General features: G+C 40.1%; 1 protein-coding gene across 1 annotated transcript in view; it reads right to left on the reverse strand.

The window, feature by feature from the left end:
- Positions 1–26,809, reverse strand: part of LOC127428282 (forkhead box protein P4-like) — a 161,339-nt gene that overhangs the window by 102,626 nt on the left and 31,904 nt on the right. Inside the window, exon 2 of the mRNA XM_051676537.1 lies at positions 9,222–9,399. Coding sequence (XP_051532497.1) covers positions 9,222–9,389 — 168 coding nt within the window. The 5' untranslated portion in view covers positions 9,390–9,399. The remainder of the gene's footprint in view (positions 1–9,221; positions 9,400–26,809) is intronic.

Below are 26,809 nucleotides of genomic sequence, written 5' to 3' on the forward strand. Positions count from 1 at the left end.
AATAAACCTTTTCCCTGGTATCTGAATGGGGGAAAGTGTATGAGCATTGGGGGAATGTTTATTTCAGAAAACTGGTTCGCCACAATGGCCCCGGCATTCTTTATGGGGGGGACAACGTGTGATGCTTATGTTCGCTGTATGTTTTGTGTACACTTGTGCTCGATGAACATCGAATTCTGTTATGCTTGTCCCGAAATCCTTGGTCATGGAGACAGAGGCCGAATTCGATCAGGCAGTTATAAAAAGCAGTCACTCTGAATGTATTTACAACAGAGCACACCAGATAAACCATCTTCCCTAGCATAAAACAGGGAAGAATGTGCGAACATGGAGGGGAATTGAGAGCAAGCAGGCTCACCACAACGGTCCCAGCATTCTTCTGGGGGGACAATGTGTGGTGCTTATGTTCACTGTGTGTTTTGTGTACACTTGTGCTTGATGAACATTGAATTCTGTTATGCATGTCTTGAGACCCTTGGTCATGGAGACGGGCTGAATTCGGGAAATTTGTTTAAAATATATATATAATGTTTGCTCCCCAGGAAGCTGCGGGGGAAAACTGAACCATATTCTGGTTTTCGGACATTTGAGGTGCATCCCGATACTGACCGAAGGGCAAACAGGAGAAAATTTATACATTTATATGGTTAAATTTCATTCACTGAATAGGGGCTCATCCTTCATTACACAGCAAGCCCGTCAGGCTCATGTGTAGACCTGTTTTTATTGTACAATGAGTTACTGTATATTATGCATGCCCTGAGACCCTTGGTCATAGAGGCAGAGGCAAAACTCATGCTGAAAACATTAAATGCTTGTTCGCCAGTGTAAATTACGGGGGAGACTGAGCTAAATTGGTGTACTGAAAAAACGGGTTAGAACTAAAGCAGTCCCAACATATAATGGGGAAACAACATGTAGTACCCAGACAGTGCGAAACACCCTCGAAAACAAAAGTATCGCCTTGACCAGCTCGTTCCCCAGCGCGAGCCGCGGGGGAAAAACGAGGAAAATTCCAAACGGAGGCGATTTTAGCTCAAAGTCATTCCTTAAAGCGATGCGCTTGGTTGGACTGCAAAACCATTGTGTGGGAGGACTGGGTAGCTCAGCGAGTAAAGACGCTGACTACTACCCCTGGAGTTCGAATACCAGGGTGTGCTTAGTGACTCCAGCCAGGTCTCCTAAGCAGCCAAATTGGCCCGGTAGCTAGGGAGAGTAGAGTCACATGGGGTAACCTCCTCATGGTCGCTATAATGTGGTTCGCTCTCAGTGGGGCGCATGGTGAGTTGTGCATGGATGCCGCGATGGATGGTGTGAAGCCTCCACACGCGCTATGTCTCCGCGGTAATGTGCTCAACAAGCCACGTGATAAGATGCGTGGGTTGACGGTCTCAGACACGGAGGCAACTGAGATTCGTCCTCCGCAACCTGGATTGAGGCGAGTCACTACGCCACCACGAGGACTTAAAGCGCATTGGGAATTGGGCATTCCAAATTGGGGAGAAAAAGGGGAGAAAAAAAAACTAACTCTTTTGCATGCTTGTTTGTCAGAAGAACAGGCCTCAAAGCATGTCCGACGAGACTCGTGCTTTCGCTCAAGGGGAGGGTGAAAAACACGAGGAAGAATCCAATGTCCGTTCGCACTCCAATCTTCTCAGACACAAAGCCAAAATCCCAAACTGCCCCCGCACACGGAGCTCCAATCTGGAGGCCATGGAACTGGAACAAGTGGGGATAACGCCTCGCGGTGAGAAATTGCGAGCCTCGAACAGTGCCACTGTCCCCGTTGGACCCTTGTTATGTTTGAAAAAAAATTGCTCTGAAATGACTGTATAAAATGATGCGAGTCGCTTTTTAAATTCCATCCTGTGTTGCCAATCAAAAGGGAGAATAATAATGATCCTCGCTTCAACGTGAGTCGTTGGAACTACATGGGCCAGACGAGTTCATGCAATGAAGAACAGAAAATCTGACTCAATCAAACTTGAAGGGCACTTAGTTTGCATCATACTAAACACATACTATTAGCAAGAGGAGGGGTGACTTCAACAGAGTTGCTCTGGATCCACCGATGTAACCTGCTATGCACCATTTGAAGCACATCCTATCTAAATGGTCACTCTGAAGCAAAACCACTGGTTTACTGTATCCCTAAAGAGAGTGAGAGAGAGATAAGACCAACCTATTAGAAAAAGAGAGGAGCAGCAGAGGGGTCTGTCAGGGCCACCTCCCCCTGCCCGGGCCACAGTCGCTGTGCACTGGCTGTGGAGCGGGACCATTTGAAGTGAAGAACACTCGAGGGATTGAAAAACAGAAAAAACCTTGGTTGGATTCCTGGCTTTGTGCAACAAGAGGATGAAATTCTATGAGGATTCAACTAGTGTGCATTCTACCTCTTCTGTCTTTCCTTCTTTTTTTCTCCTAAGCAAAGGGTTTTGCTGGTCTTGGGGTTGTGAAGCAGACAAGGAACATTCCTCAGGGGGGCCCAGGCGCCCTTTCTTGACACATCTCAGAGTTACACTTTCTTTCTCCCCTCCCTCTCTTGTTCCCTCTCTCCAAGCACTTCAGCCCCACTCTCCCCCTTTTTCTCTATCCCCTCGTATCTGTCCGTACCCACCATCCCACTTAACAGGGAATTTTCCAAAAACTTTAGCTAGCTTTATGTATAAGTTAGAAAACAAAATTGTAATTTAACGTTAATGGAACATTCTTATTTCATTATAAAACTCTCACAATGCTAGGAGAAAATGTTCTTAGTAAAACATTATCTGTACGTTATTTAAACAATATTTCCTCATATTTCTTCCAGAGAGTAAAAACTGAAAATAAGTTGCAAATTAAGTTATGCTTTTAAATAACATTGAGAAACGTTCCTACAACCATAATGAAATGTTTGGAAAACATTTTAAGAACACATTTATTAGCTGGCATCCACTCTTCTTCCATGATGCCTGCATTCAACCTCCCTCATCCCTCTGTTCTCATTTGCCTTTCACCCAGCCGTTCACCCTCCTAGCTCATGTTCCCCTGCTCGTATTCTCCATCACTCTGCTGGGCTTCTGTTTGTTTGGTAAAGACTGTTGAATCTTTGACGTCTGTAGATGCCTGTGATTTCTCCCAGGCTCCCGAGGGGCCCACGGAGAGAGTGCTTTGTGTTCTGACAACGTGGTCTTGCATAGAGGAGTTGAGACTGTTTTTCTGCTCCAGCGCCTCTTGGCAGGGTGTTTAACCACTGTCGCTGCACTGTGCTGCTTCCAGGTGAAAAACTTGGGCTTGGAGGAAGAGGCCAGACTGATGAAAAACTGGCAGCGAGAGCCAATAAACAGAATAAGCAGTGATAATAAGTGTGTTTGCATAGATTCTAGTAATGGGAGGCATTTCCTGAGATTTTTTTTTTTTTTTTTTAACTGTCAGAGAGAAGAGACACAAAGCATAAGTCACTTACACAAGAAGTGAGACACCTTTTTTGTATTATGTAGCCTCACAGCCCCAGCTGTAAAGCTCAAGTACCACCATCGACACCCAACCTGAAATATGCTGGTTCTTTTAACTATTATACAGGATTTAATTTAGCATGTATAAAATGTATTAAACATGTATTAAAATTATTGTTTAAAAAATGGTCATTATTGCAATATTGCAACAAAACAATCAATATAGTTAGACTCATCAAGAAACTTCCACCTAAAATACACTCACCAAGCACTTTATTTGGTACACCTACCTATTCATGTGATTATCTAATCAGCCAATCGTGTGGCAGCAATGCAATGCATAAAATCATGCAGATATGGGTCAAGAAATAATGTTCACATCAACCATCAGAATGGGGAAAAAATGTGATCTCAGTGATTTTGACCGTGGCATGATTGTTGGTGCCAGACAGGCTGGTTTGAGTATTTCTATAACAGCTGATTTCCTGAGATTTTCACGCACACCAGTCTCTAGAGTTTACTCAGAATGGTGCCAAAAACAAAAAATCATCCAGTGAGTGGGAGTTCTGTGGATGGAAATGCCTTGTTGATGAGAGATGTCAACGGAGAATGGACAGAGAGTATAATTGTATAATTACAAAAAAACACAAGATTAATTGGTTTTCATTATTTTAAACTTTTTATTTTAAAGTTTCAATTCTGCTCTAAAAGTTTAACAAAGCAAAATCAAAGTCTTTCCAAATGCACCCATAGAACCTGTTTAAGTACCCCCTGGGGTATGCGTGCCCCTGGTTTGGAATCAAACATTCTGTGAATTTCTGCCACATTGCATCTACATTTAGTCATTTAGCAGACACTTTTATCCAAACATTGCCATGAAAGAATGTTTCAAAAGGCACTTTGTGAATCAATGCACATTCTCTTTCAAGCCTTCCCACTGTCTCTGCTGGCTTCACAGTGGCCGTTCCATAAAACAGCTGTCTGAGATGGGGCTAGCAGGGCAAGAAATTAAAACTTAATAAATGACTTTTTAGGAGCCTCTGCCATGATAATACTTTACTGCTTGCTTTCAGAGCATTCCTCATTAAATCGTTTGGCTTCAAGGCCAAACTGTCAATTCATTTGTAATCAAATGAAGGAACATAGCGATGAACTAGTTCATTCACTGGATACTTATGAACAATTGCTGTCTGAGAGGGGATAAAAGAGGCAAATTTCTATGGCATTACCACCCATATCAAAGGGCACATTGCAATGCTTGCTGGCACAAAACATATATCTCATCTGAAGGAGGAAAAAGAGGAGGAGTAATGAAATGAGAAGAGCATTTGGGAGATCTCTCTGTGGACAAAGGGGTCAGGGCACTGAGGGAATGTCATCACAAAAAGTTGTGATTTGCATTTAGCCAAAAACGTTACAAATGTCAAATAATTTTATTTGGATGCTAATTCAGAATTAAAGGGATAGTTTGCTGGTCTTTGCGTGGCATATATTCTTAAAAACCTTTGATCACCAGAGGTTTTTCTGGTCTGACTCTATTACAAAGACAAATGCAGCAGAAATGGGTAACACAAACTAAACGAACCACTTCTGTTTTGACATGCTTGAAGCCACAAATTTGTGTGACAAGCAAACTATAATCTTGTCATTGAGAAGCAGGCAATAGAGATGCATTCAGTTTTTTAATGAAAAGACAGAGGACCACAAAATCCTGTAAAATGTTTTGGACGTTACTTTAATGTTACTTTTACAAGGAGCATCTGCTTGCTACCAAAGAGCAAAAAGTGTGGGTCAGTGTGGCAAGAGAGAGAGAGTGAAAGTGGAAAAGGAAAATAAAGAAAGACAGAGAGGAAGGAAAGGAAGGATTGAGACAGAGTGTGGCATTGAGACCACAGTGGCCGTATGTTTGACATTGGAAATGGTTTAGAGCAGAAGGAACTGGCAATTTCTTTCTCTAATTAAAGGCTTTGGCTCACATGACCATGTACAGGTGCACCAACACCAGACTGCAGACCTGGGGAAGAAAGGCCTCCTTGTGTGCGGTGAGGCCGTGCTCGCTCAGCGGGAGTCTCCAAACGCACACACACAACACAGAGGATGCAGCCAAGGAGTGCAAACATTCACATTCATTACCTTCACTACAATTTCAACCCCTTATTTCAAATGACAGAAAAAAAGCTATGCAAAGCAGTTGTTATTTTAAGTTCTTTTTTCCTTTTCCTATCTGCTTCTCTTTCTCTCTCCTGCTCTTTCTTTCAGATGTCTCACATAATTGGTTATTGCTTGCTGTTTTATTTATTTTTTTTTTTATTATTTTGTTTTTTTACTTGTGGCTGTTTGTGGGCAACTGCATGTATATGCACAGATTAGTAACTAACACAGCTATTTTTATATTGTTATGAAATATGAACTCCAGGAATTGCAAGATCTCACATTGCAGGAGGCAAAAAATAACATGCATTACAACATAGTATTATCCTGTATGTACTGTATATATCAGGGGTCGGCAACCCTTTTGACATGGAGTGCCATGTTTATTTTCCTGGTCAATGGCTGCATGTGCCGACCCGCACCCAATGCAAATGTATGCATTTTCCGAAGTATGAGTCCACTTGCGAAAATGTTTCTATTTTGCATTTTTCTAATGTAATTGTTTATTTTTCATTACAAATGATATTATCAGCATAACAGTTTGAGTGAAAACTGTGTGCTCACGCGATTAACCAAAAGTGAAGCACTGCTATATATATATATATATATATATCGTTGAAGTCAGAAGTTTACTCAGTTTTTCACAATTCCTGACTTATAATTGTAGAAAACATTCCCTGTCTTAGGTCAGTTAGGATCACTACTTTATTTTAAGAATGTGAAATGTCAGAATAATAGTACAGAGAATTAATTATTTCAGCTTTTATTTCTTTCATCACATTATCAGTGGGTCAGAAGTTTACATACAATTTGTTAGTATTTGGTAGCATTGCCTTTAAATTGTTTAACTTGGGTAAAACATTTGGGTAGCCTTCCACAAGCTTCTCACAATAAGTTGCTGGAATTTTGGCCCATTCCTCCAGACAGAACTGGTGTAACTGAGTCAGGTTTGTAGGCCTCCTTGCTCACACACACTTTTTCAGTTCTGCCCACAAATCAGATTGAGGTCAGTGCTTTGTGATGGCCACTCCAATACCTTAACTTTGTTGTCCTTAAGCCATTTTGCCACAACTTTGGAGGTATGCTTGGGGTCATTGTCCATTTGGAAGACCCATTCGCGACCGAGCTTTAACTTCATGGCTGATGTCTTGAGATGTTGCTTCAATATATCACATCATTTTCCTTCCTCATGATGCCATCTATTTTGTGAATTGCACCAGTCCCCCCTGCAGCAAAGCACCCCCACCACATGATTCTGCCACCCCCATGCTTCACGGTTGGGATGGTGATCTTTGGCTTGCAAACCTCACCCTTTTTCCTCCAAACATAACAATGGTCATTATGGCCAAACAGTTCAATATTTGTTTCATCAGACCACAGCTTTTTATGGTGGTTCTGAAGCATTGGCATCTTCCTTGCTGAGCAGCCTTTCAGGTTATGTCGATATAGGACTCATTTTACAGTGGATATAGATACGTGTCTACCTGTTTCCTCCAGCATCTTCACAAGGACCTTTGCTGTTGTTCTGGTATTGATTTGCACTTTTCGCACCAAACTACGTTCAAGAGACAGAATGCATCTCCTTCCTGAGCGGTATGATGGCTGCGTGGTTCCATGGTGTTTATACTTGCGCACTATTGTTTGTACAGATGAACGTAGTACCTTCAGGTGTTCGGAAATTGCTCCCAAGGATGAACCAGACTTGTGGACGTCCACAATTTTTTTTCTGTGGTCTTGGCTGATTACTTTTGATTTTCCCATGATGTCAAACAAAGAGGCACTGAGTTTGAAGGTAGGCCTTAAAATACATCCACAGGCACACCTCCGATTGACTCCAATTAGCCTATCAGAAGCTAACTGTCTAATTGCCTAAAGGCTTGACGTAATTTTACAAGCTGCATAAAGGCACAGTTAACTTGGTGAATGTAAACTTCTGACCCACTGGAATTGTGATATAGTCAATTAAAGTGAAACAGTCTGTCTGTAAACAATTGTTGGAAAAATTACTCGTGTCATGCACAAAGTAGATGTCCTAAACCACTTGCCAAAACTATAGTTTGCTAATATGAAAGTGGTTAAAAAATTAGTTTTAATGACTTCAACCTAAGTGTATGTAAACTTCTGACTTCAACTGTATATATATATATATATATATATATATATATATATATATATATATATATATATATATATAGATATAGATATATAGTAATGTATAGTTTGTTTACTCCTTTGCAAACGTACAATATTTTTTCTTTATATATATCTTATATATTTTGATGTAAGTACTAAGTTTAATTTAAGATTAATTCTAATAAGTAACAGAACCTTTTTTATTATTGTAAAATATTTTTTATAGATTTTTTATAGAATGTATTAAATTAGGGAAGTATAAATTATGTGCTTGTGTTAAGCTAGACTAAAGACACCAGCAACTTACTTCTTTAGTTATATATAAATAAAATTGTCTACTCCTCTCTTGCCACTGCTGGTGTGCCAGTGCTTACCCCTCCGCGTGCCAATGCAATATGTCCACTACACGCAAAACTGCTGTATTAGATTTTACTTTCTTTTAGTAAAGTTAATCAATCTTACATTAAGACATACTTGAATCTGCTCACATACTTCAGACAGAACTGCTTGCAGTGCTGCCTGTGTTTCATTGATAACAAGGTTGTGGGTTGTGTTACCCTCTGTGTCTGTAATGCATTTAAGGAAGAGTGTGAACAGAAAAAGTGAGAGTTTCAGCCAAGAGAGTCCAGGAAGTGAGGAAATTCCAGCCGACAAACTAGATATGGAAGACACTGACGCATAGGCCAGAGAGCAAAAACAGCACAAGCCTCTGCACGCTGACGTGTCACTGTATAAAACAGTCGCATGAGAATTATTGTGACTTAGGCTAGCCTGAGATTGCTGCTTAGACTAGACCTAAATGTCACAGTTAGTATCAGGAAGTTAGGTCTGCGTTATAAGGCATTTAAGGGTTAGAAGTAAATGAAGTTGCCGTAAAGGGATAGTTCACCTCAAAAAATGAAAATTATGTCATCATTCACTCATCCTCATTCCAAATCCATATGACTTTTTTCCCCCTCCGTGGAAGTCAAAATGAGATATTAAGCAGGATGTCCAAGCTGCTCTATCCCTGGTCAACAATCAATTTCATTGCCATTCTTTCCTATACAATGAAAGTGCAGGGACATGGCAGTTTGGACATTCTGCCAATTATCTACTTTTGTGACCCACAATAAAAAGTCGAACTGGTTTGGAACAAAATGAGGGTGAGTAAAAAAAAAAATGTATACAGTATAAACGTTTGCTTTAACTTGTGATGTTCTCTTTAAAACTGTATGGAAATGTGAAGCTTGAAGACTAGTTTTGGTTATTTATTAAATGTGTGTGCCCATTAAAGGTGAAAAGCTGCAATACTGGATAGCAAAAGAAAATATGGCACACAATCAACACTGTGAGGTTTTGAAACCAGTGCAAAGGCAAGATTAAACTACAGTTTGCCTCATATATTTGATTGTTTATACATTGCACAAGACACATGAATTGCACAAGAAACATCTTAGAGCAAAACACACTTCCTGAAAGTCAGGGTAGAGGACTCAGGGTCTCTTTCTGTCACACACACACCTGCTGCTGTTGAAGGTGCAGTAAATCCACTGAGCTGATCTCCCCATTGGTGTCGCCGTTGGAACCCCCCTCTCTTCCTCCGCCGTCTGACTGGCTACTTAGGCTGCTGACTCCATTTTGATTGGAGGGTGTTGTTCGAATGGTCTCAGTTGCTGATTCTACCATCATCACGTGGCACCTGCAATTAAAAGAGAGGAAAAATAAAAACAAATATTCTGAGTGACCATCAGGCATTGTAAACCATTGGCAAAGGCACTGGCTTATGGCAAAGTTTATTGATTTTTTTCTTCATCTGAGACCAATTTTTTTTAACAATAACTCCACCTACAGCATTCAAGCTACATCCACCAAACTCAGCACAGACCTTCAGGCTGTTCTGACTCGGGTTGTTATATCTTTTCTAACTGAGCAAACTTACAGATTTCTCACAGCAGACAATGAAACTTCAATAGGCAACATACACACTGCAGCTAAATACGGTTGAAAATTTCAATGTAGCAAACAGTGGGTATTTCCAAACCAGGATGGGCGTTTCTCAACTATCCAATGAAAGTAGGGAATCTTTTTAATTATTTATTTTTATCCCCTTTCCTCCCAATTTGGAAAGCCCAATTCCCACTACTTAGTAGGTCCTCAGGGTGGCGCGGTTACTCACCTCAATCCGGGTGGTGGAGGACAAGTCTCAGTTGCCTCTGCTTCTGAGACTGTCAATCCACGCATCTTATCACATGGCTCATTGTGCATGACACCATGGAGACTCCCAGCATGTGGAGGCTCGTGCTACTCTCCATGATCCACGCATTTACCACGCGCCCCATTGAGAGCGAGAACCACTAATCACGACCACGAGGAGGTTACCCCATGTGACTCTACCCTCCCTTGTAATCGGGCCAATTTGGTTGCTTAGGAGACCTGGCTGGAGTCACTCAGCACACCCTGGATTCGAACTCGTGACTCCAGGGGTGGTAGCCTGCGTCAATACTCGCTGAATTACCCAGGCCCAAAAGTAGGGAACCTTAATGTAGTAGGCAAATTCTGTGAAGTGATTGAAAAACACCCATCCCGGTTTGAAAATGCCCACTGATTGGGAAAAGCCCATTTTTGTTCTGCAGAGACATAAGTCTCACAGACTTTGGCCACATCCACACTAATCTGTTTAAGTTTGAATACTCCATTTTAAGTTTACAGTTAACGTCATGATTTTCCAGATGTGTTTATAGAGAGCATTTTCGAAAGTCTCCGATTTTAGTGCCATTCCAGTGTGGATTGGAGCTATAAACTTAGAAAAATTAATGTGTTTTCAACTGAAAACGTATCAGTGTGGATGTGACCAAAGTCTTTTTAACAAGTCAGTTCACTCTGCTGCCATCTTTGGAATGCTCCTGTGCAGCTATTTTTCTATGTAAACATGCAGCATATGCCAGTGCAGATCCTATCTACGGTCTCTTCTATTAAGAGGACCACTTCTATTAAAACAAATGGGGGATATTGGATTGCCCAACGGTCAACGGATGTAGAAAGGAAGTCACACATTACTCAGATTATAGGTAAAAGAGCCAATCAAAGTCAGTCCGCTGTCGGCCATCTTTGGAATGCTCCAGGGAGGCTATTTCCAGTCATGACAGTGTAGCTCCTATCTGCTTGAATGGGGAACATTGACATCTCAAAAACTGCTTGCCTAGCTTACATTTAAACAACATATTTCAAATCAGCTGTAAAATCTGACAACACTGCTATCATAAATTGTGCTTCTTTACCTCATTTTATGCTAAAAAGCAAAATGCGCATGCGTACCTGAGTTGATTGACAGGCGATGTCTGTATCTAAAAAGTGATTGGCTCTTTTACCTCTAAGGCGGGACTTCCTTTCTACATCTGTTGACCATTGGGCGCTATAGCTCCTTGGTTGGGCGTTCCATTCATTTTAAAAGAAGTGGCCCATCTCTGATAAATAAATATTTTCTGGTAGCATCTGTCCATCTTGCTGTTTTTCTTACAGTTAGGTCTGTAAAACCTTCAAACTCAAGATTTTAAATCTCAATAAAAAGTGTTTTTGCAGTGACACATCTGCTAACCTTGGTAAGAACATAGTAAACAAGTAGTCAGCCATACATCTATTTGGATATACCTAAAGAACCACCTGAGCCACTGAATAGCCAATGGCAGCCAAGGGCACAAACTCGTAGGAAGATGCAATAAAGGTCTTTCCTGAAGAGATACTTGTGTTGAACCAAAACAGAATTGTGAGTGTTTGTGCGTTTGTGTGAAAGAGTATAGTCTGGTGGTGGCATGCTTTTTCTGTTCCAAAGGTTACATTTACAATACAGATTACAGTACAGTGCATCATCTCTGGTCGAAGGACATTTGTCTTTGACACAGTGTTGATGCACCCTCGGAATCAACAAAGAAACTCTTTAAATTAGAAATTGTATGGTCAAAAGAAAAAACAACCCAAGCAACGTCACAAGCCTTCAAATGTATGAACGATTCAGAGGACTGATGACTTATTAACATCTGTAGGCTACAATCCTCTGTGAACTAGATTGAGTTCCATCACCAATTAAGAAATACGAAAATTTTGTAATTAACAAAAGCCACAAGATTAAAACAATAAGCTCGACAAAATGGATAAGCACATCCCGTGTTTGTATTGTGGGAATGGTTTTATCTGCACATGCAGTATAAGCCGTGCAGTGTTGCGCTAGTCGCTCGCCACAACAACAGCTGAAGACCTATATGCTTTATAAACAATGTTAGCTGAATGTAAATCAACACATCTTGGAATCTTGATGGCGCTTTTACGGGCAGAAATGTGAACTAAGCCCAAGAAGTTCACATTTGGAATAACTTAAATGCACCTGGTTGGGGGGTTATATTTTGCAGGCAAAAGCTGTCAACTGAGCTAGTCACGCGAAACTTGCATGACTGAAGAAGATACAGGCATGTCTTCTATCATGGGGGACACAAACCAAAGATATGGGTAGTTTTATTGCCTGTGGACCATGTGCAGTTAATTTACATCCACCCAGACCATCTATTGCAGTGGTTCTCAACCTTTTTTTGATTAACACCCCCCTACCAACAAAAATTAATTATATTCCCTCACTCCCCTAATGTAGCCTATGACAAATTTAATAGAGCTGAAGTAGTGATATGATAATATTTATTCTCAATCTTTTTCTCCCTAAAATACCATCTTTGGAATGCTCCCGGGAGGCTATTTCCAGTCATGACAGTGCAGCTCCTATCTACTTGAATGGGGAACACCGAAATCTCAAAAAACACTTGCCTAGCTTATGTTGAAACAACATATTTCAAATCAGCTGTAAAATCTGACAATACCGATATCATAAATTGTGCTTCTTTACCTCATATTACACTAAAAAGCACAATTATTCTGGCTTTTTTAGCTAATACGCATGCACGCTCTTGAGTTGATTGACAGGCGATGTCTGTATCTAAAAAGTGATTGGCTCTTTTACCTGTAAGGCGGGACTTCCTTTCTACATCCGTTGACCGTTGGGTGCTATAGCTTCTTGGTTGGGCATTCCATTCATTTTAAAAGAAGTGGCCTGTCTCTGATAAATAGTTTCTGGTAGCATCTGTCCATCTTGCTGTTTTTCTTACTGTTAGGTCTGTAAAACCTTCCAAACTCAAGTTTTTAAATCCCAATAAATAAAAAGTGTTTTTGCAGTGACACATATGCTAACCTTGGTAAGAACATAGTAAACAAGTAGTCAGCCATACATCTATTTGAATATACCTAAAGAACCACCTGAGCCACTACAGTTAGTGTTACTATAGTAAATTCAAGGGTGGTGATGTAGAATTCTGTGCCGAATTCAAATGGTTTCCGCTTCTCGCACCTTGCTTCTCACTGATTCTCGCAGAGCTGCGCATTTAAGAGCTCAAGATCGGTCTGCAAGTAAAAACACACCTTCTTTGCTTCGCGCTGCTCTGTCCATTGAGACATATCCATCTACAGTGACATACAGGTGCATTCGCGGAGGTTGTGCCTCCGCCTGTGTATTTGATGCTGCTAAACCAGATACTTCAGATGCGTCACTAGATTTCAAAATCAGATGAACCGTGGTACAACTGATATACTCCAAGTCTAGATAAAAGTTTTAATGCAAAGAGGAACTTGACGATAGATTTGATTAATATGGGTGATAAACGCCCCCATTTGTAACCTAACACGCCCCTCTCTACTAATTTGCTCTCAGTGCCCCCTGGCATCCTTTGAACACCCCCTGGGGGTCAGTACTGCCCCCGTTGAGAACCCCTGATCTACTGTATATCACTCTTCTCTGGATGTGACAATACTGAAAGGCCCAAGATCTATATCTCTAGACTCACTCTGCTGAAAAGGCCGACATGAATTTCCATAATGGTCCAGGCTGGTTTATGCTTGTCACTGCTGGTTGACCAGCTAGACCAAGGACCTTAGGCAATCTTTTCTTTATGAATATGGGCCTGAGACAGTATTTTTCTGATAAAACCCATTTGACTATATGCCAGAGTCCCATAGGGTTCCAGACTACTGCATTAATCAGAGGTGTGTAGTCTGTATAGATGCAAAACTTCTTGCCTTCACCACTGGAGAGATGAGCAGCTGCACAGCTAGTGCATCACTGCCATATTAACTAGCCTGGGGTGTAAGCAAGCATGAAGCCTTGTCATATCCTGTAATGGGTGTATATTGCTGCTGTAATGGAAGGTCGTAAATAAAGCAGCCCAATAAATCTACGCAGGGAACCTTTGATTATGGCTACGAGACAGAAGTTTGCAGCGTCTTGTAATCGTTTTTGGCAGGCTCATCTGAGCCGCTAGTGTTAAGGCTTGCTGCATCTTGTTTAGCCCCTAAAGCCCCTCCAGTTGAACTTTGACCCCTGAGAACATAAGGAGATACATTTCTTCTAAGGGGAGGGAGGGATACAGGAAGGGTAGGGGTGTTCTTCAGATTGCAGAGATAAAACATGTATTTGGGGGAGGGTAAGTCAAAACAAATGGCACTTTTACCTTTTAATTGGGACTGAAGAGAAATGAGACCAAACTTGCCTTTACTTGAGAAAAAAAAAAAAAAAAAAAATCAGCTTGCAACAGATAAAACAAAAATCCCAGGACCAGCGTCTTCATGGCACAGTAACACGCATTGGCTATGCACTGAGGTTTCTCTTTTTTATGTTCTAATATCAGCAGATTTTCTTTGGCACTTACAAGAAAGGGTGGAGGAGGTGGTGATTCATTCTCTGTCCTGTTTCTGCAAGTACTGAGGCTGCAACAAGGGATCATGGGAACTTCTATGACTGCCTGTTAAAAATCTGTTTATATTGCTGATGCTGAAAGTTGCTAAGGTAAGATAGCAACAAGGGGATAAACACCTCAGTGCATTCTAATTTGGCTCTAAAAGTGCACGTTAGCAATAAAAACTAAAAGCTTTGTTGTTTTTAATGTTTTGAGGTCTCTTTTTTTCCCCTCCTACCTCTTGCATAGTGATTTAAGGAAGTAATGCACAAACAAATAAAGTCAGGAAAAGAAGAAACCACAGTTTATCTCATTCATGACTAAATCCCATCCTCCCTGCAGCAAAGATTTCTCTTTCCTTCTTTGTCTTTCTCTCTCTGTCTTCCCACGAGGCAGCTGTAGTTCAGGGTCGGAGTCGGCAGCTGGCAACGGAACAGAGGATTTTGAGAAAGCAGGGTTGAAAAGAGAGTGTCTGAGCCAGGTAGGCCAAGGGGCGGAGGTCTCATGGGTAAATCTCATACAGGTGGGCTGTCACTTCACACCCTCTCAAAAAATGGCAAGCACAGCAGGGACTAAAAGCTTCCAGTATTCTGAAAGGGTCAGAGGTGAAAGGTAGACTGTCTTTTCCCAGCAGCCTTTTTTATTGTTTAGGGAACACCATTTACCCAAAGACATCAACACTACGGAACGTAGACAAAGCATCAGGTGTTCTTGCCTAAATGAACTTGACACCTGTTTTGCTTTCCATGCAAAAAAGCACATACCCATAACATGCTTGAGGTGCTGTCTCCAATCCAATAAAGAATGACCATTCAGTCATCATTTACTCACCCTCATGTTGTTTCAAAACTGTATAACTTTCTTGATTCAATGGAACACAAAATGAGATGATACACTGAATGTTAGGGAATGATAACCTCAGTCACCATTCACTTTTTTCCATACAATGACAGTGAGATCACTCTGACTCACATCTCCTCATATGTTCGACAAAAGAAAGAAAATCATAAGGGTTTTGTACAACATGAGGCTGAGTAAACAAGGACAGAATTTCTTTTTTTTTCTTCCCTTTTCTCCCCAGTTTGGAATGCCCAATTCCCAATGCGCTCTAGGTCCTCGTGGTGGCATAGTGACACACCTAAATCCGGGTGGAGGACAAATCTCAGTTGCCTCCGCATCTGAGACAGTCAATCCACGCTTCTTATCACATTGCTTGTTGAGCGCATTACCGCGGAGACCTAGCACGTGTGGAGGCTCACGCTATTCTCCTCAGCATCAACGCACAACTCACCACGCGCCCCATCAAAAGCGAGAACCACATTATAGCGACCACGAGGAGGTTAACCCAACGTCACTCTACCCACCCTAGCAACCGGGCCAATTGGTTGCTTAGGAAGCCTGACTGGAGTCACTCAGCACGCCCTGGATGCGAACTTGCAACTCCAGGTGTTGTAGTCAGCATCTTTACTTGCTGAGCTACTCAGGCCCCCCCAAACAAGGACAGAATTAAAATTTTTGGGTGAACTTTACTTTTAAGCTATATATAAATTCCGCGATGAAAATCCACAATGACACAAAGTAAACATTTGTCTGCAAAAGAGCGATTCTGTAAATACTCAAATGATGACTGGCTCTGTAGCTAAAGCAGAGATTCAGTTGCAGTGGAAGTGAATATAACTGAACCTGAGTAACAGCTTTTACAGTCTTTCATGGCGCAGTTGGAAGGCTGAGAGCTTTGAAGAGGATTGAGACTGTCGGAATCAGTAGGCTGATCCCAGATCAGCACATCTGCAGCCCCAGACTGCGCATTGGACTCGTCGTTCCGGTCCGACTCCAAAACACAAGCCCCACTAATGCCCTCTGAATTCAGCACTTCCAGTCTGGATCATTTCACTAGGGTAAAGATGGGAGACGGCCAGCAGTGCATACAGACGGTCCTTAAAACGGCAAGTAATGGAATCAGTCTATATTATTTCAGATGAAAATGGGTATATTTCAAATCCTTCACATAAAGGCTTATTACTGGCCTCTAAAACACTGAGAACTCTATAATGGATAATTGACTGTGATACCTGAAATTTAATTTTACACATGTTTTGCTTTTTTCTCCTTGTTTAAGCCTAATTGGAAGAAAATATGGCAAACATTAAACCAGCCTAAATAATTTCCTTTGCATTCAAAAGAGGCAATGTTTAAAATGATGCAAGGATTCAAGTCGAACCATAACTCACTTGGCAATGTCAATAGACTGGTTTATATTTTCAGCTGTCCAGCACACACCAGAGCTCGACTTAACTACAAAAGGTATTACCCAAATCTAAAAAGAAAATAAAAAGTGGGTAATACAAGACGACAACTTTATTTGTAAAAATGGAATACTGTTTAATTCTGCCAGCTTTTTCCAGTGTGGCCCATCACACACTTGCGGGTTTTTAAAAAAAAATGTTTTTTTTTTTTTTATCTGACTCATTCGTTCATTCATTCACTTCTTTGCTGTCCTCCTCTTTACAGGAACTCTTCAAGGCATATACGGAACCGTTTCACATTCACATTTTTCAGCAGGGCTGTTTGCTATTTTTGGTCTTCCTTTGCACCTGTGGAACAGCCCTTTCTGCATGTTACACACACGCTAGCACACAGACACCCATCTCAGTCCTTTTTATCCTTTCCAGCAGCTTACCAGATTAATAACTCTTTATCATGTTAAACCTTATACAGGTCTATTTATAAGTCCCACAAAAGCTGTTTCTAGAGCCTTGCATCAGCTCGCAGGAATGCTCTTATTAATAAAACAAAGAAGGAGCCTACATGATTAGTGGAGACAGCCACAGTTGTGCCAGCACGTCTCACGTCCTCACCCTCAGGCTACTGAAACAGCATCAGTCCCCGCAGAGAAGTGAACACTTAATTAGGAGTGTGCCCCTCTGTTTGTCACCAAATCTTATTGCTTCTGCTCAGACTTGGGATTAGGGACTTGATCGAACCCTTAACCCTAAGATTTAAAGGAATATTCCGGGTTCAATATAAATTGAAGTTATGCTCAATCGACAGCATTTGTGGCATAATATTGATTACCACAAAAACATTTTTCGAAAATAAGCAAAAATCTGGGTTACAATGTGGCACTTACAATGGAAGTGAATGGGGGACAATTTTTTTACATCAAAATACTTTTTCAAAAGTATAGCCACAAGACATAAACAACATGTGTGTAAACATGATTTTAATGTGATAACCATGATGATGTAACAAACTCTACCCCCCCCCACCCCCCCCAAAAAAAGACAGTTTAAACAACTTTACAGCTCAAATAATACATGAGTTTTAACAGAAGAATTAATGAAAGTGCTTTTATAAAATGATAAGCTACACATTTCTGCCTTTAAACCCTCCAAAAATTGGCCCCATTCACTTGCATTGCAAGTGCCTCACTGTAACCTTGATTTTTGCTTTTTTGTTTGTTTGTTTGTTTTGTTTTTTGTTTTTTTAAGAAAAAGAGGAACAAGTCAAAATAATTTTTTTTGGTAATCAACATTATGCCACAAATGCTGTCGTTTGAGCTTAACTTGTTTTGAACCAGGAATATTTCTTTTAAACTTCGCACCGTTTGTGCTTTGTTGAGGCAAAGTGCGCTATTACTTTTCTAAGAGATTTTACTAATTTTGCATGGCAAAAAAACGTGAAAAAATCCCAAACGCTTACATTTATTGACCAGAATGTCAGAGAGATTTGGGGGTGGGCTCGTTCGACTTGAATCAGCAAGCACCCACTTAGCAATATGAATGGGAATCGCAAAGAAATTTGGATTCCGGTACCTTTTAACAGTTCCATTAATGATTTTCAGTTAAAAATATTTGAAAATAATAAATGCAATTCTTATTGTATTTTATCCCTCACTAGTGTGTGACCAAATTATGAAATGATCATTGCAAAAGGTTTTAAGAGATATTTTATTAATTCATTCATTTTTATAAAACACCACTAATTACATCAAAACTCAATCAGAACTGGTTGATAAGCATAGAGTCAAAAGAACCGACTCATAAGAATCATTAGTGTTTTATTATTTTTTTACACTGTTCAATTTACATCAGCAGAAGAATGCATGTTCGAGAACAGAACGGTAGCGAAAGTCATTAAAATCATCTAGTTCCAGTATTAAAAAAAAAAAAAAAAAAGGTTTTGGGTTCCAAACCCTACTTTGCAATGTCCAAGCAACCACCAGGAAAACCTTAACAACAGCATCGCAACACCCTGGTAACCATCCAAAACACACTGCATGGCAAACACCACTCACATTTTATTCAGAAAATGTACAAATCTAGCTGAGCAACATACATTTCAGGGACAGATAGATCTTTATGACTGTATGACATGACAGTTCCTTTACACTCTTTCTAGTTCAATCCCCTAAATCCTCTAGATTCAAGTCTGCACCAAAAAACTCGCAATTGTTGGAGTTGCAGCGAAAAACACGCTCATTATGTTTATTTATTTGCCTCATCAGGAAGAACTGCTGTCAGGACACAAACATTCAGGAACGCTGTCTACGGAAGGATAGGGTGTATTTGTGTTAGCATCTCCAACAGCTAGCCCACGGGGCAGAGGGCAGGTGTGTGTGTGTGTCCCAGTGGTTAGAACACACAGTTTGCGGCTCTTACTCCATATTTGTCTTCCCATGGCATTTTGTTGGTGGTTTTTTTAGGGGGGCAGGGCAGGTATGACTCCATCTAACAGGCCGAGCTCAGGGGAAGAATGTCACTGTCTGCCATGAAGACAGATACCAGGATGACCCAGAGTCGAGAGAGAGCGTGAGAGAGATGTAACAGGCAGGGCACCCGAAATAAGCCGCCACAAGAAAGAGTCCAAATAAATGAGTGTTACTAATAGAATAATAAGAGGATGTCTGAATTGCTGGGTGTCTCTTGGCAGGTTTACCCTTGCGCTTTCCCTCGGCATCCAGCAGCGGCCACTTCAAAGGGATCAACTACCCGCCTCTCCTTGGGGGCAAGGTGCACTGAAATTTTCTGACAGTAAAAAAAGAGATATTCTTCTGAAGACTGCTTGAGCAAGCACTTTCGCATTATCTTTTTATAAGCAGAGCTGTAGTTGTTTCCCTCTGTGAAAGTGGCACACTGCTCCACTTGGCATTATGACAGAATCCCTTCGTGTTGCCACCCACTTACTTAGTCAGGGCCTTTAAATTCGTGAAATGGTGTTCACAACCTATTTTACTTCAGTTATCTGATGTATTTGTGAGTGAAACTGGATAACTGATGAGATGTGACTTGGATTTTCTCCACAGGGAATTGATTGGATCATGCAAAAAAGGGATGTTAACAGAACTGAGTTGAAAATTGGTAAAAAAAAATTAAAATAAAAAAAAAAATTGTTTCAGAAGGGGAGCAAGTTATAACTGATTTTGCTGAAAAATTACAACAAATTATTTTTTTAGGGTCAATTTTGATTTCATGTTGACCTCAAAAGAATCTCCCAAAACAAGGGCATTGTCAGAAAATTACTTTTGGGTGGGTCCCAATAAAAATGGATGGTCCATTTTTTTATTTTCTATATTTTGATTCTTATTTTTACAAAATTTCCTTTAACAACAAAGAGGTGCATTCAAACAGTTCTTTCATACTTTCAGAAAACAGAGTTTATGCATTTTTTTTTTTTTTTTTTTACTATTTTATAAATATATATTTGAAGTCAAAGAATAATCTCTAATATTCAGGGTGGGCCTGAGCCCAATTTGGGTGGGCCCAGTCCCTTGGCTACGCCACTGTCCCAAAAATGCAAATTCTGTTATTACTTACCCTCATATTGTTCCATGACCTGTATGACTTAATTCTGTGGAACACAAACTTAGATGTTAGGCAGAATATCAGCCTCAGTTACCATTCTCATTCATTGTATGGAAACAAGGTGTAGTGAAAGTGAATGAGACTAACAAACATTTCCTTTTGTGTTCCAAGGAAGACAGAAAGGATTAGGGGTTTGGAACAAAATGAGAGTTAATGATGACAGAAATTTCATTTTTGGGGGAACTAAAGATTGCATCACCTTACATACCATGTAAGCCCTTATGACTTAGTGTATGAATTAGTGTGCGTACCTTGAATGAAAGACATGTTCTAAATACCAGGTGCATACAAGCATGTACAATATCAGTATAGCATGCCGGTATTTGTAAACGTATAATTGCCCTGTAAAGATATTATGTATTTGTTATGTGCTCCCCTCTTTCTCAGTTCTCAGGCATATTTTCAAGGAAAAACGGTCCTTTTGTACAGCAGATGAGCTGAAGATCCATTCGAACTCAACAGCCTCCTCTTGTGATCACCTGGAATAATTCCAGCCTGAGGAGGTGAGCTTCATTACTGAACAACACACACAGATAGTCGCACTCTTTGTCTGATCACTGCTTGGCTTCAAAGATGAATTAACTACATGTCTGACTCCAGATCTCAGAGAATAGAATTTGTGAAAGTTTGCTGTTTGCAAGGATCTTCCCATCATGCTGATTTAAAAAGCACAAAGTGTAAACATTTTGAATGGGTGATGCTTAATTGGCCACTAGTTTGCCTTTACTGTCACAAGAAAACCCCCTCCCTCCCACTGCAAAAACTTAGGACCACCAATGTGCAAAAATAACCGATTAATTTCCCCATATCGCAGACAGGGAAAGGGGCACAGGGAAATCGGGAACGTGCAAAAGCGAAATGGAACGAACAAAATGATCTACATTCATGAAACATCTCTGATCCTGTGTTAATGACCCATGTTTTTCATGGGTTCGGTGTCCCAATTGCACTCTCATGTTTTTAGCTGAGCTTTTCCATTTCCCTCCGATCTTTACTATGGCAGATGACACTTAAAGGTATAGTTGACCCAAAAATTAAAATTCTGTCATCATTTCCTCACCCAAATTGTTCCAAACCCATTTAACTTACTTTCTCCAGTGGAACACGAAAGCAGATGTTAGGCAAAATGTTAGCCTCAGTCCTCATTCACTTACATTGTATGGAAAAATTATACTATGACAAGTGAATGGTAACTGAGGCTGTCATCCTGCCTAACATTTGGAACAACATGAGGGTGAGCAAATGATGACAGGTTTTTAATTTTTGGATGAACTATCCCTTTAAATAGTTGCTTACACACCAGCTGTCACAAAAATAATCAGAAGCACATAAAGGACAATTCAATTATCAAGGACATGCAGATTTGAATGTAAAAAGTAAGGAAGATTCTTGTGGGGAATGAAAAGGAGGCCAAATAAAACAGAGGGGATCTGCCTTGAACTAAAAGACACTATCTTAGACACTGTGTGTGGGGGAAGCAAAGAAGAGATGCGTTTGTATGACATGTAATGTACCATATGGCGATCTGATGTGTCCTTGCTGTAACACGCACCTGATGCAGAAGGCAAAGTCCTGTTTGCCGAGCCCATAAAGATTAGCTTCAATCAGGTGGGTTTCGTTGCAATAGGTAAACACTGCCAGAATTCCCGACCAGTGAGATCGCTCCTGTGTGTGTGTGTGTGAGACCGGGGCAAACATTTACTCTCCCTGACACCACCACCACTCTCTGCTTTTTTTCTCTCTTCTTTTTGGCCCAAAGTAAGTGATTTTCCAGTCTGCTCTTGACTTTTAAGAGACTGGAGATTTCTATACGAGGCCTCCTCTCCATCAGATGCACACAGATCATGGCAAATATTTGGAATAGGTGCAGGGCCTTTGCAAATGGACCATTTGTCAGCCATCGAAAACACACTCACACAGACCCATTGAGATGCTGTAACAATAAAAGTGTACTGCAGTTGACAAATAACATGTCCATTGCCTTATTAACAACATCAAGATTTTTGGCTTTATTGAAATTTAAATTTAGATGCATGTATAAAGGAAAGTGCCTACTTTATGTCCTTAAAACTGGTCATCATTTATTTTAAGTTGTTCACTGCTTTTAATCACCTATTTGCCTTAACTACATTTAAAAGTTCTGGTGGTGTGCAAGTACAAATATTTCATGTAGTCTCAATTATTATGAGGTCATGCAAACAGCATGTATAATAATTATAAAAGTAAAATAGTTTATAGTAAACTATATAGTAAATAGTTTTAAATGGAGTTAAGCATTAGCATGAAAAGCAGATAGATGGATGGATGGATGGATGGATGGATGGAGGGACAGACGGATAGATGGATGTATGTGAATTCTGTATGGTGTGTGTGTGTGGCGCTCTTTAGCAGTGGAGGTCGGCAGGTGCTTGTGGGTCGTGTTAATAGCCGGTGGTTATTATCCTGTGATCATCAAGACGAATAAACCCATTTCTCATGTCCTGTAATGGTTTAAGAGGCTAATGACAGGGCAAGGGCAGCTCAAGACGACCTGAGGCACTAATGCCCAAATTGTATTTAACATGGTGGAACAGAGGTGGAACTTTATGGCTTCCAGGAGCCAACAATCCAACAATCTCCCAAATGCACCCAGGCCCTGATGCAAGACCCCCTTTATGAACATGACCTTAATAAGCAAGATAATGTTTGACGGATGAGTTACAGGAATTACAGTGAGAGAGGGAGGGAAAGGGCAGAGGAAAACAGAGACCAATTAAACACTTGGGAGTCAGCTGATCTGGATTAAAAGAGAGACAGTGGAGACAGGGTGATAAGTAGTCAAACCAGTTCATCAAGAAGCATATTTGTTCCAGAGCCCACTCAAAACAAATAAGAATGCCACTCCACCGACAGCATGGAACAGAGAAATTGGGAAATATTCCAATAAACAAATGCATAAACAGCAACCAATCTAAGCCATGGCAAAGGCCAAGCGATGTGTGTAACAGAGAGTGAACTCCAAAGGAATCGAGCCAATGGCAGAAGTCTTAGGGTACGTTTACACGACAACGATGTACTAAAAACGCTTAAGTTTTTCTTTTGCGTTTTTGAAAAGTTTCACGAACAGATGACAACATTGTCAAAATGATCCCCGTTCACATGGATCCGCGAAAATGACTAAAAACACAGTATTATGCAAGCCAGGCCAGTAGTTGGCGATGACACTTTGTAAAGAAACACTACGCGCCTGCACACATAAGCATTCTTCCACAGAGCGGTGAATACTATAAAGCACGTCACCTTTTTAAGGACTCCAACTGGTGATCTCATGTTGGTCTGTTAAGGACGAAGTTCTCGCCTATAGACTGAACACGTAATACGCGTGCGCATGTTGTCATCGTTTTCACAAATTCGCGTTTTTGTATGTTTACACATAGACATAGTTTTTAAAAACTTGCACTTTGAAACCCGTTTTCAAACGTTTACGTTTTCAGGCCCCAAAACGCCGTTGACGTGTAAACGAACAGCCAAAACGCATAAAAAGTTTTCCGTTTTTAGTTGAAAACATTGTCGTGTAAACGGCCCCTTAGATTGAAGTTTGTAAAACAGATATTATCCAGCATTAGTGCTGTGAGAGAGAAAGAGACAGTGTGTATGCGTGTACTACAGATAGCTTGGATGGAGACATGACAATGGAATTCGAAAGTGTACGAGATTTACTAGAGTTATCAGAAAAGAAAAAGGAAATTGTAATTATAAAAGCTGCAGAATGCATGCACATACACATAAACTCTCTCAAACACATAAAAATTTGTATATACTGTTCTGTATAATATATATTTACATTTATTCATTTGGCAGATGCTTTTATCCAAAGCGACTTACAAAAGAGGAAAACATAAGCGAATCATCTTAAGGAGACAGTGGTATGAAAAGTGCTGTATTACAAAGTTTCACTAGCATCATAATAGTATTCAAAACAGAATAAAGTGCAACAGGATTTTTTTTTTTTTTTTTAATGACTGGTTAAGTGCTCATGGAAAAGATGTGTTTTTAGTCGTTTTTTGAAGACAGAGAGTGAGTCAGCTTCACGGATGGTGTTGGGAAGGTCGTTCCACCAATGTGGTATGATGAAGCTGAAAGTCCGGGAAAGTGTTTTGGTGCCTCTTTGTGTTGGTACAACAAGGCGACGTTCCTTAGCCGACCGCAGGCTTCTAGTGGGCGCGTAGCTCTGCATAAATGATTTTAGGTATGCTGGAGCAGACCCAGTGACTGTTCTGTATGCCAGCATCAGAGCCTTGAATTTGATACGTGCATCAACCGGCAGCCAGTGGAGAGAGACAAGGAGTGGTGTAACATGCGCTCTCTTTGGTTCATTAAAGACCAGACGTGCTGCTGCATTCTGGATCATTTGCAGGGGTCTAACTGCACATGCAGGGAGGCCTGCAATGAGAGCGTTACAGTAGTCCAGTCTAGTTATGACTAAGTGACTGGATCTACATGATCTTGCGGTCTTTGAGATGTGGTCTGTGAAATTTAGTTTGTTGTCGATGGGTACCCCTAGATTTCTGACTGATTTGTAAGGCGTTACTGTACTGTAGTGCTATACATACTTGGAATATGTAGGGAACATAACTCTGATAGTGTGATAATCCTTAACGTCTAATGAAAAATAATTGTATTTCTATTTTTTAATAAATATAAAAAAATGATTTATCAAATAATGTAAAATCATGAAACATAATATTCAATATTGTATATGTAACAATTATTTTGGTAAATACAAAGCATATTGGTTGGTCATTCTAATATCCTCACAATATTTTTAGCCAACTGAAGGTTTGAATGAAGCTTTGAATTTTTCTGATTGATTAAACTGACATGAAGTGGAAGAAATTTGACTTAAGTCTTAAGAGACATCTTAAGAAATTCAAAGTAGACATGATATAATTTTATACATCTGCTTTCATGACTGGCTCTCTGGATTTCTCTGGAGTTAATTAATTGATTGGATCAGAGTGGGCATAATCAAATAAAATTTAATAACTCTATAATAAAAACAACACTTTAGAAGAAGGCACGAGGAAAAATGATAGCATGTCCATTTTTCAAATTAATTGAATTTGAGCACTTCTGAACTTGGTCCAAGGTGCCTCATAAGTAATAACTTTACACCATCATATAAATGGATCCATGACTAGTCATATAAACATACGCACACACACACACACATTCGTTTTTGTGATTTCTGGGAGAGAGCCACAACTGTTTATAACTAGTTACTAAAACCAATCAGCTGCTAGAAATTTTCATTTAAAAATTTTCCAGTAGTTGGACTGCTTAATAAAGTTTTAAACTAAAATATTAATTCCTTCTTCAGTGGTGCTGATTGCATTAAAAAACGCCTGTTATATTATTTAGTACAGAAAGGAAAATCTTTGTTAAAGTGACTTGAATGCAAATTGATATCACTAGAACGAACAGTAGAAAAGCATATCTAATCTGAATCAAAATAATATCAATAGAATAATTCATAATGTAATATTAATAAATTAAAGAGGTAATGCGTTTAAAAATGGATGCTTTCAATTAATGCCCCACCCTCTCTTCGCCCCAACCACGAAAAAAAGAGGGCACACATGCAACCGTTCATAGACAAGAACATTAATTGCTGTATAACTACAGTAAGTGTAATCATTGTTATGAGGTGTCAGAACTGGTGTAGAATCAGGGAAGAACTAAACATGCAATGTTCGCTTTAATATTACATAAATTTTTCACTGCATTAATTCAATATTCATGAATAATGCTTGCTCTCACTAACTTGTCTTTATATCTAGCGTGAAGTGTTTTTTCTGGTATGAAAACAGCAGCTCACGTCCCAATTCAATTCAAGCAAGGCTGATTTTAAAATCAGTGATACATCCCCTATTCACCTTGTTCATTTTCCGTTCCTCTCTACGGAACAACAGTAGCAGCCTTTGTATCATTATCAACCTTATTACATGGCATTAAAATACTGGAAGAACATTCCTGAGGATATATACATGCTACACCGGGGCACTCGCTCTCTCTTTTTCTCTCTCTCCTCTCGTGTGTCCAGGGGCATAGATTCCAGTAATAACAAAAACAAGCAAGTACAACCGCCCCAATATTTATACCATGATCAATGGAAACATGTAAATTCTTCACACTGTAACCACCCCCCCAATGTTCAAGCCAAATCTACGCCCTTGCGTGTGTCACACTTTTCGGGGTGAGTGTGTGCGTGTGTGTGTGAGAGTGCCAAAGTGACAAAAAAAGAACAATATAATTGGAGAAATGTACGCAGTAATAATAGGTATTCAGAAAATGATAATTCATATTAAACAGGGTGCATAAAGTCAGCCTCATTTGCATGTTTTAGATTATATGCATTTCAAAAGTAATTTCCGCAGGGCATATGAATGACATTAATTCCCGAGTGGTTTCTGCTATAGACCTCAAACTATCAAACACT

The sequence above is a fragment of the Myxocyprinus asiaticus genome, chromosome 37 (assembly GCF_019703515.2).
Source record: "Myxocyprinus asiaticus isolate MX2 ecotype Aquarium Trade chromosome 37, UBuf_Myxa_2, whole genome shotgun sequence".
NCBI classification, from domain to species: domain Eukaryota; kingdom Metazoa; phylum Chordata; class Actinopteri; order Cypriniformes; family Catostomidae; genus Myxocyprinus; species Myxocyprinus asiaticus.